General features: G+C 33.6%; 1 protein-coding gene across 1 annotated transcript; it reads right to left on the reverse strand.

Moving 5' to 3' along the window:
• Window positions 1-369: 369 nt before the first annotated feature.
• LOC120182509 (UDP-glycosyltransferase 86A1-like) lies at window positions 370-2,918 on the reverse strand. The gene is made up of 2 exons (XM_039187477.1): window positions 2,351-2,918; window positions 370-1,322 (listed from the first exon to the last, which is right to left on the reverse strand). The coding sequence occupies exons 1-2, from the start codon at window positions 2,916-2,918 to the stop codon at window positions 370-372; spliced, it is 1,521 nt and encodes a 506-aa protein (XP_039043408.1).
• Between the last annotated feature and the right edge of the window lie 8,979 nt (window positions 2,919-11,897).

Consider the following 11,897-nt stretch of genomic DNA (forward strand, 5'->3'; position numbering starts at 1 on the left):
TATAAGAACCCAAATGGTCAAAAGTTGAGGTAAGAGAAGGTGGTGTTGACGCTTCAGAGTACGTTGGGTTTGTGAAATTCTATGTTGAATGGTCCTAAATAGTTGTATGATCAAAACAGAAATACGAAATTAGGTGGGTGATCCATTAAATAATTTTACCCTTTTAATTTTATCATAAATGCTTTAATAATTGAAAAAATAAAATCGTTAAAAACATTGATGACTTTCTAATGACAAGTAGCCTTGTTGAATGTTGAATTAAGGTATCCCTTGCAATGGGATAATTTCTTTAGGTGTAATGAGATAGATTTTTAAGAATTGTTGTAGATAATTTTACAACAACGACAACAAAGATTTATTACGCATAACTTAACCATGATTGGCTGATGAGTTGAGCTGCTGACACATGGCAGACGCACATTTCTCTTGAGTTTTGATCTTAACATCACTGATGAACTTTTCCAAGCTTACTTGTGATGATCCGTCGGTCGACAATGCATTCTCTAACTTGTTTTTGACCACCTCGATGTTCTTCCTTAATTCATCCCCTAATTTCCCATTCATCAAGCAATGGATCGTCTCTGCCACCTCCTCCGCTTTGATCTGCTTGTTATCACAAACATTAACTCCAATCTTCCAATTATCAACCACTAATTTTCTGTTTGTGAATTGATCAGTCAACAAAGGCAAACAAATCAAAGGTACGGTGCACCATACACTCTCGAGTATAGAATTCCACCCACAATGCGTTAAGAACCCCCCAACCGTCGGATGTGATATCACTTCAATTTGGCAACACCACGGCACCATCAGACCCGTCTCTTTGACTTCTTCTTCAAATCCAACGAGTAAAACATCAGTTTCATCAGAGTTTATGGAACCAGGGCGAAGCACCCAAATGAAACTCACCCCGCTTAGCAAAAGCCTCTGGGCTATTTCCACGATAGTATTTTTACTGACGTGAGCATAGCTGCCGAGCGAGACGTATAAAACCGATCCAGGAGGCTTCGTGTCGAGCCACCGGGTGCAGTCAGACTCTGACCACAGGCTCGTTGCCACGACGCTCTTGGTGAAGCCGGTTGGGAAAATGGGTCCGATTGCATAAGTGGGATGCTTTTCATGCAAGGCTGAGATTGTTTGGGGTTCAAGCTCTTGTATGGTGTTGCAGATGATGAAATCTGCATTCTTTACGTCCTTGAAGGCCTTAAAGATTATTCGATGCACCACTGTCGTCGTATCGGATGCCTGCAGATATGACATTAAATCCTTTGGTTCTATAGCTCCAATCCCCGGAATGTAATCGATTGTATCTTCACGATTATCTATGGGGTAAGTGTGTATTATTAATAATTAAGAAAATTTTCTAACAAATAATATATTATAATCAATTTATATAACAAGAAGTCCAAAAATATTTTTTTTAGATTTGATATATATATATATATATAATAAAAAGTTTTCTTATAAAGTGAGTGAAAATAAAATTTCAAGATACACGTTATTAATAAAATAAATAATTAATATAAAAATTCATATTATAAGATAGACACGTAATCACCATATACAATACTTGTATCCATCGCTAATCCCACACTATTTTTTAAAAAAAGTAATCTTCATAGATAATGGCAAAACTTTTGAGATAATGTTCTGGAAGAAATTAATTTACGAGATAATGCACTCCCAAGATTAATTGCTCAAATAGGGTGAAATCCACAGTGTTGGCCGTAGGTCGCCATGCCTTCCGGGCGACCTACTAGGTACCATGTCTTCCCGGCGAGCTACGAGAGATTGCATGTGCCATGCACGTCCCAACACGCTGGGCATTCGAGGCCATCCGACCGAGAATGCGAGAGCATTCGAGGCCATTAGAGAGAGCTATGCGAGGGCATCCGAGCGAGCGAGCAAGGGTAGGTCGCCCGGAGTGCATGGCAACCTACAAGGTCGCTTGGAGAGCATAGCGACCTACAAGGTCGCCCGGAGGGCATGGCGACCTATGTGTTGGGACGTGCATGTGCCATGCAATACGTTCATTCTCTCTGTGAGTTCGTCGGGAAGACGGCCACGTAGTAGGTCGCCCGGAAGACATGGCGACCTACGACCAACACTATGGATTTCACCCTATTTGAGCAATTAATCTGGGGAGTGCATTATCTCTTGAATTAATTTCTTCCAGAACATTATCTCGAAAGTTTTGCCGATAAAAGGCAATTAGATCTGTAACATAAGAATACAAATTATCCTATATTATAAATGAGTTTAACTTTTTATTATTTTTGTTAAATTAGGGTGAATACAAATAATATTTATTTAAAGATTTTTAATCATATGGATTGAACTTTACATTTACCATGCTTAAATTTGATATCTCGACAAATAAAATACGTATCAAGAGAGCCAACATGACCATTTTTTCGGAGGAGGTCGACGTGGTAATAGAGAGTGAAGACCAGAGCTGGTTCCGTCCAGAAGGAAACATTAACCAAATTATATTTGTTGGATATCATGGACGACCAAACAAAAAAGGTGTCTGCTATTAAACACGTCGGAGGAGGGTTTGTTTTAATTGTTTCACCTACGAGTTCATCCGCGTGAGCCGACATGACATGCAGAACACCTTCAAAGTACTGGTCATGGTTGAGGGAACGATCGAATCCCAGCGGGAACCCATCATTGACGACGACATAACGGATGTCGAGACCCGATTTACGAGAGTCGGTGAAGATGTCGTCGCCGAAAGTATCCGAGTGATTGGGTTGGGATTTGGTTATCTGTTGGTGGATGGATTGGGTGTTGACGAAGGTGATGACGAAGCCCTTTGTTTCGAGCTTCAAGGCAAGGTGAACGGAGGGGATCACGTGGCCTTGGAGAGGGTAAGGAATCACGATTGCATGAGGCTTTTGGTGGTCATTATTCATCTCCATTTTCTCGGTCGAGTGTTTGGTGTGCGAGAAAATTTTGTTACAAATGATGGTGGTTGGAATATAATGTTATTGAGAAGCAAGTGCATATATACAACTGAAGACGTAGGGGACCAGAGCAAGAAAATGAAAAAACAAACAGATAAAACCGACAACCGCTTCGGATCCAGTGTTTGGTTTCAGATTTTATTGAATTAGAATCGAGTAATAGTAAAATAAATCCATACAAGTTCATTTCCTAATGAAAGAAACTGTAATTTATTTAAAAGATAAAGTACATAAATAATCAATAAATTGTATTAAAACAAATTTTTTATATTAAAAATCTTAAAAATTATAAAATAATTATTATATTTATTAAACAGTTATAAAATAATCATTATACATTATAAAATAATAATAGATTTTAATAAGTCTAGAGAACATTTTATAACATAAATAAAATAAATAATTTATTTATTTTAGTAGCCAAATGTTGTGTTTACACAGAGATACTAAATTCGAATCTCTTTAAATTTATTTGTATTTTTAAAAAAATAAATTTTATTAACTTATATATAGAATGTTTCCAATGATTATTAAATCTAAGTGGAATACATTTAAAATTCAGGTTTGAACCTTCTTGATCCCATTTCTGTTTCATTTAATTTTAATCAATAAGATTACATATATACAAAAATGTTATCAACCATGAATCAGTAGTAAATTTAATTCAATGGTTACGCGTGTCTATACCCATGATCTAGGTTTGAGTCACCCTAATTTTATTTTTATTTTCTTTTAATTTTCATCAATAAAATAACATATATACAAAATGTTTTCATATAGCTTTGAGTCCCTCATGAAAATATCTCATTTTCTTGATGATTTTTCTAATATCAATCATAAATAAATGCAAGAGGTATTTGAAGTGGGCGTCAGTCTCCTGTATGGTCAATTACTAAAACAAAACGAAGAGGAAAAGACAATAAAACTGAGAGGAAGTAGCCCCGGAAACTGCATTATTTAGCCAACTGTATCTGCAATGGCATTAAGCTGTGTTGGGACATGGATACCCTCTTTGATCACATTCGGACTTGTATTAAGAGTAATAAATCTATAAAAAAAAATCAAAAAACAATGGACCAAGTCATTCTCTTAATTCTAGGTCATTGAGAGTAATTAGGTTATTTAGTATTCAAGTTTATTCATGTCACTTCAGAATTTCCAGAGTAATTCGGTCGTTTCCACAATTCGGATACATACATTACTTCCATTCAATTCAACTTGGTTTTATAATATAGTCATTTCGAGATATTCAGACGTGTAAAGTACATTCGGTAATTTAGTCTTCGGGTGTTCGCTCAGGAAATAGAAATTCCAGGTTATTTTGGTATTCGAGGTTGATTTATTCATTTAGGAGCTTGAGGGTATTTAGTCATTCCAGGGCTTGGAGGTACTTTGGGTCATTTACACTTCAGGGACATTTTTTTTAATTTCTTAACCATGTGATTCCGATATTAAACGTTTTAGCGAAAATAATTAGAATTTAAATATTTTGAGGTTGATTGCTTTATCAGTTAACCACAACCTGAAATTATTTCTTATCAGTCTTCTAGTGTCCTATAGGTGTAATCTGAGGCTTATTCAGTTTAGTTATATTTCATCGTATTTGGAACTAGTTTAGAAATATATTAATTACACACAAGAAACAAAACTTATTCATCTATGCATTAACCAATGCCAGCATGTTCCATGAAGAATACATAAGGTAGTAATGTATTACCTCGATTTCTGTGCTCCACCGATCGAACATTTAAACTCAATTCGATCACTCTCAAACTTGAATACAATGTCCAATAATATCTCGGATACATATAAACAGATATTACATTAGAAACAGGGCTTAATTACAGAAAACGGATCGAATCAGAAGGTGAAATGCTAAAAAACAACTTATTGGGTTTGAATTTGGGGAAACAGACTTCGAATTCGGACTCAGGACGAAGAAAAACATAAAATATGTCTTTTCAAAAATTTTGACTTTTTGTCAAAGTCAATGGGTCAACTTCAACAGGTTGACTCGGATGAGTTGACTCAGAGGACTTGACTCGAATGAGTTGACTCGGATGAGTTGACTCAATCTTGGTTGACTCGGTTCGATTCAAACAAACCCGGTTCAGACCGTGTTAGGTCGGTTCAGACCGGGTTAGGTCGGTTCGGCTTTAACCTGAACCATTTCTAGAAGAAACCAAAGCTGTGAGACGAGTCCCACGTGCGTACGACGGAGTGTGGTGGCGCGTGACAACAACAACGGCCTGGGGGCGGTCAACTGATTACTCCACAAGAAGCTACACACCATTTCCAACCAAAATTAAACCCAACAATCAACCAATAACTCAATTAAATAGACTAAAATGAGTTCGGAAAGCTCACTGACAGTGGATGGACAAAACCGGCGACGACAAGGTAACCTACTGGTTGGGTTTTGGACGAACGAGGATAATGAGTCCAATGGTGCAGGTGGTGAGGCGAGAAGATGGTCGAGGCAACCGAAATTGAAACAAAGTCGTGTGACGACGATGGGGTTTTCGACGAAGCTTTTTCGACTTCTCCACGACAAATGGCAGCTCCTTTCGACAAATTGACAAAGGGGTTTTGGACACGGCGGCCTGGCGTTTCGATTGGAGGTGACGGTGACCTGCACCATCAGACGGAATAGAGAGGGATGAGGAGGGCTGCCGAACGATCTCTCTCTCTACGCGATGAACGACAGCCTAAACGGGCGATCTAAGGCTCGGGGTTGGATCGCCGATCATTGCTCAGTCCGATGGAGACAGCATGCACTCGACCGCTGATCGGAGATGGCTGGCCGAAAGGGCGATGGTGGAGTTGTATTTTGGTTTGGGGTTTGGGGGAAATTTTGGGATTGATTCTCGAAATGGGGTTTCTCTAATTTTTATTTTTCTCTCACCAGAAAAAATGGAATAATTTAAGGTCAAGTCCCTAAACTTCCCACAGGTTCCAAAAGTGAGCTACAAACTTTTAAAAATTTGCAATTTGATCTTCGACTTTCTTCTAATTAAATTATCGGGTGTTACAAGTAAACTTAATTCAATGGTTACGCGTGTCTATACCCATGATCTAGGTTTGGGTCACCCTAATTTTATTTTTATTTTCTTTTAATTTTCATCAATAAAATAACAGATATACAAAATGTTGTCGTATAGCTTTGAGTCCCTCATGAAAATATCTCATTTTCTTGATGATCTTTCTAATATCAATCATAAATAAATGCAAGAGGTAATTGAAGTGGGTGTCATCTCCTGTAATTAAGGTCAATTTCTAAAACAAAATGAGGAGGAAAAGACAATAAAACTGAGAGGAAGTAGCCCCAGAAACTGCATCATTTAGCCAACTTTATCTGCAATGGCATTAAGCTGTGTTGGGACATGGATACCCTCTTTGATCACATTCGGACTTGTATTAAGAGTAATAAATCAATAAAATTTCAAAAAATAATGAAATTATAAAATTTAAATGACGTAAAAATAAATTAATTAAAAATATAAAAAATATATAAGAATTTTAAATTTTTATGGGAGTCGACTGTCCCATCCGCTCTCTTCCCATTCGATTGGTGTCTTTGATGCTCGAAAACTTCTGTGTTCCAAGGCACGTGTGATGAGTCACGGACTCCATTGGAATCAATTTCAAGGAGTAGGTGGTGGAAGAGGTTGCAATAGCTTTGGACGTAAGAAAACGAAGTGATTCTTACCATGTTTCACTGTCCGATGTAAAATAAGATTAAAAAAATGAAGTCATGGATCTGGTCGTTAATAGTTAATATTCACCATCTAACGTGATACAAGTGGCTGCTTATCTATCATTTAAAAATCCCAACCACCACTTATTTGTGTGTTCATCTAGAGATCCGCCATTAATTATATTCGGGTGTTTATTTTTGGTTCCTTAGCATTGTCTGAAGATCCGCCATTAAGTTTGGAATGCATCAAGGCAGCTGGCTATTGGACTGTTCAAATCTCCAGTGATTCCTATCACCACTGTGACAATTATCAAGATATAATTGTCCGGAAGAGTTAGGTTGTCCAGCAATTTAGGACGTTACTTATCTTAATTAGTAGACCAAGGCTAAAGTCGCATCACATGGTAAACCTAGTTTTGGTGGGTAAGTCTCTTAGCGAGGATTTTTTTTACATGCACAAGGACTCGAACTTGAGACCTTGCTTAAGTGATGTCAAGTTGTTTATCAGTTACCATTTGAACCATTCTCGTTGGTTCCTATTCTTATTTTTAAGGGTAAACTATATAAATGGTCACTAATGTTTAAGTAAGTTTTTCATTTTCTTTACTGAAATTTCAAAAATAACAAATTGGTCGTTAGCATTATCGAACAAGCAAGCAGCAAAGCGCCAATGACCAAATACATTCTAATCATATCGCAGGGCTTGACAAAAGAACACACTTAGAATTTATGGTCAAATCATATCATGCTAAAATATGGAACAACCCCAACAGATCCAATATCAACAGGCACAAAATCTGCAAATACCTGTATAGCGAGTGTAGCCATAATATAGCTTCCTTTGGTCCAAATAAGTTCGTCCTCACCTGGGAAAGGTACATTAAAAAACTATAATGCTAAAACATTGCAAGGAACAACTCACCAGAAAACGTTGATAGTCAATTTGTTAGTGACATATTGTGAAACCAAGTTTGGGCAGTTAACAATCCTACTAATAATTTTTATAACTGGAAGCCCCTTTTCTGCTACAGAGGTGAATATATCAAGCTTGATGTACCTGTTTAAACCATATATTTACCAATAACAGTCTCAATTTTCTATTGGGATACTTTCCTCCACTACAAAAATTAAATTACCGAGGAAAAATTCTGACGAATTTAATATCCGTCATAATTTACTAAAGAAATAAAATATTTCATCACAAAATTGTGATATGATTGTAACTTTCGACCAAATTATTTTTTCATCAAAAATTTTGTTCATTTCAATAAAAAAAATACCAATTTAATTTATAACAGAACAATGATTCTGTCGGATATTTTGTTCGTTTTAATATATATATATATATATACCAATATAATTTATGATGGAAGAATCATTCAATCAAAAGTAATTTTTTTAAAAGAAATAACTTCACAGCACATTCAATCTAAAACTACCCATCTCTCTTTTCAACCCCACATACAAATATTAATTATATCTAATTAAAGTATTATTCATTATCTCAACCTCCAAAACCAACTATAAACAATTATCATTTTAACAAAAAAAATTCAATTCTTTCATTTCCACTGATGTTTGTCATTCCCTATCCACTCTTACTTCCACTTTACCATCTACTCCTCAATCCCACCCCACATCCCATTGTTGTCTGAAGCAATGACATTCTCCTGAACCACAAGTTTTATTTGAAGATGCGACTCCCTTGGGACCCTGGGGACAATTTGTTAGTATTTTTTCACATCTTTTTATTTCTATTATATATTTTTTATAAAATCTTTTTCTTATATATTTTTTTGCATAATTTTAATATTTTATGGTGAAAGTATTTTTAGGGTGTAAATTTATTCATGCGAGTATTTTTTATTTTTATTGTATATTATGTTAAATATTTAATCTTTCTTTTATATGTCCACTTGAAATTAAAATGTGTCGTTGAATAAATTGTTTAGCTATTTACTTTAATGACTTATAATAGCATACCCGATCTTCTATTCATTTTATCAATATGATTTGTATTTTGGACTCTGCTGTATTATGAGGAACTTTACTATTGTTTTTGTTTTGTCTATTAATAGTCAATTTATGATGCCTTTGTTAGGTCAAAAGTTTAAACTTGGGTTAACGGCATAGATGATGTACGTGGAATTGATTTTTTTTTTGTTATTAAACATTTAATTTTTTATTATGTAAGTCTGCTATCATTTATTTCTTATAAAGATGAGATTTTTGGCTATATTAATAAAGGTTTTATTTCTTATAAAAATGAGATTTTTCCACTACAAATATTATGACTTTGCATGCTCGATGATAATACAATGCAAGATGCTACTTTTAATTGTAGTTAGTGCAAGCTGTTCCTGATTAATTAACAATTTTTTAAAGATATTGATAACATTAAATTTTATTTTTTATGGTTTTTTTTTTGTTTTTTTTCAGAACTATAAATTTTTCTACTGAATTTGTGAAGTGAGGTAAGTTTTTTAATTTTAATTTTAAAATATACTGCTATTAATTTATTTGCATTAACCTTTTAATTAAAAAAGTAAAAAATATATCTAGAATAATTTATTTTTACTTATTACATAGTTTAATAATGTCTAAGTTCTACTTCTTGTATTATCTACAAATAAAAATTAAAAAATAGTAATATATATTAAGAGTAAATAAAATAATTTTACATGTAATTTACAATAATATATCATAAGTTCCTGTTCCTAGTTTTTTTAGAAAATTTGAAAAATAGTAATTAAAATTTATTATTTAAAAATTTACTAATTTAAATATTTTAATTTAATAATATAATAAAAAATTGTATTCAATATGGATCGATCTTAAATATACAATATTCATAGGCTAATAACTGGTTACATTATTAATTCTGAATTTGAGCGATCACTATTGAAATTTATCACATTTGTTTTAAGTAAGCCTAGAATTACGGATCAAAGAAATATTAAGTATCCATATAATCGACCTAAATGTAGAAATAAAAGTTTTTGCTATCCAAAAATGATTAAAGTTCATGTGATCACTGAAGAGTTAATTTTGCATTATTACAATTAGGTGTATCATGGAGAGTCACATTTTTCTATCATTGCTTACTATAACCATATGACAGGTCCTAGTACTCCAGTTCCAGAGTAGCATATAATTCGTATGGTATCAATCATGATTCCCATAAGGTTGGTGCTGGTGGTCCTAAATTAAATGCATATATGGCACAAGATGATCAACCTCCAATTGCTTCGACATAGAAAAAGTATAATAGACTTTATGTTTCTTTTGAACCAATATGGCTCGGTAGTAGTGAGTTCAAATTATAAATGATTTCTGAATTAATACACTTGAAAGCACAATATCAAATTTTTAATGCATGTTGCGATGAATTTTATCGGAAAATACAAGAGGTTAATACTTTAAGATAATGTCATGTCTAAGTACATTTATAAGACGACAAAGGAGTTGGTTCGTGATATGGGTTGTTAGGTTCAAAAAATTCATTATTGTAGAAATGGTTGTATGTTTTACTGGGGTTGTGATATTGAATTGAGTGAAAGTAAATTTTGTAGTCATCCTTGATACAATGGTAATGCTAACAAAAAATTTAGTGATAGAATGACATACAAAAAATGTATTACTTTCCCTTAACTCATTGATTACAAAGGTTATATGCCTCTGAAGTTACCTATAAGCATATAAGGTGGCATGTTGAGCATCAAACTTATGAAGTTGATCTCATGTGTCATCCTTCTAATTATCTTGCTTGGAAATATTTTGATCAGGAGTATGCAATATTTTCATATAAGACTCGTAATGTATGACTTGGGTATATACAGATGGTTTTCAACCATTTGATCAATCTGGACAATAATATTCTTTGTGGCCGATTATAGTAACACCATACAATTTATCTCTTTCTAGGTGCATGAAAGATGAGTTTATGTTTTTGACAATATGTTTTTGAGCAATTCTCTACCAATTAACTCTAGAAGCGATATATTAAATGAGATTGATTATTGGTATTTTCTAAAAGTGACTAAGCTGGACGTAGTTAAAATTAATGGCTAATTAGCTTAATTATGCAATTGAAAAAATATAGTATTTTTTGGGACATGCCATATTGGTCTTCAAATTTGATTCGTCAAAACCTTGGTGTGATGCATGTGGAGAAAAATGTTTTCGAGAATATATTTAACACAATTATGAATGTTGAAGGCAAGACAAGGAATAATTCAAAATCTCGAGAGGACTTACTACTTTATGGTGATCGTCCTGAGTTGGCAAATTAAGATGACTCTGGTAAATACTCAATTGCATGCTACACACTAATCAAACAAAGGCAAAAAGTGTTATGTGATTTAGTACAAGATCTAAAAGTCCATGATGACATTGAATCCAATGTCGGTCGATGTGTTAACACGAAAAAGTTAAAGTTATTTGGAATGAGAAGTGATTATTGGTGTGTTTTCATGATAAAGGTTAATTCATATAGCTTTTCAAGAGCTATTACCATTTGAGAGGCATCGACAAAGTAGAGTCTTCTTTTCAAAGACTTAACATCAACTGTAATCAAGAAGGCGGATATGAGAAAACTAGAAAATGATATTTCAATCATTATATGCAAATTAGAGCGATTTTTTCTCTGAACTTTTAATTCAATGAAACATCTACTGATACATATGACATATGAAGCAATGATTGGTGGACTAGTACATTATGTTGGATACATCTATTTGAAAGTTACTTTTTAATCTAATTTATAAAGTTTTGTTACAGAGTGAATACATATTTTTATTCACATTACAACCTTTTATTTCCTTTTAATTCAAATTTTTAAAAATTTAAAAGGTTTTATTGGAAATAAAGCTTATGTTGAAGGCTTAATTTGCAATTCATATGAGATGGTTGAAGGATCCAAATTCTTTAATTATTACTTTCCTAAGCTAACAAATACTTCCCGTGCACAACCCATGCCAAACAATTATGAAGAACATCCAAACATTCTTTTCATTTTTGCACAACATAGAGAAATGACGATTCGGAAAGAGAATGAAAGATATTTTTCGATGAAGAAATTGTAAAAGCCCACACCTACATATTGTTGAATTGTACAAACTTGGACCCATTCATTGATTACTTATTATAGTTACCATTAAATTCCAAAATATCGATGTTGATTAATTTTTTATTAATCATGATCCACCTTTAATTGAACAAAATGTATGACT

Source organism: Hibiscus syriacus, unplaced genomic scaffold (assembly GCF_006381635.1).
Source record: "Hibiscus syriacus cultivar Baekdansim isolate YM2019G1 unplaced genomic scaffold, ASM638163v2 tig00003721_pilon, whole genome shotgun sequence".
NCBI classification, from domain to species: Eukaryota; Viridiplantae; Streptophyta; class Magnoliopsida; order Malvales; family Malvaceae; genus Hibiscus; species Hibiscus syriacus.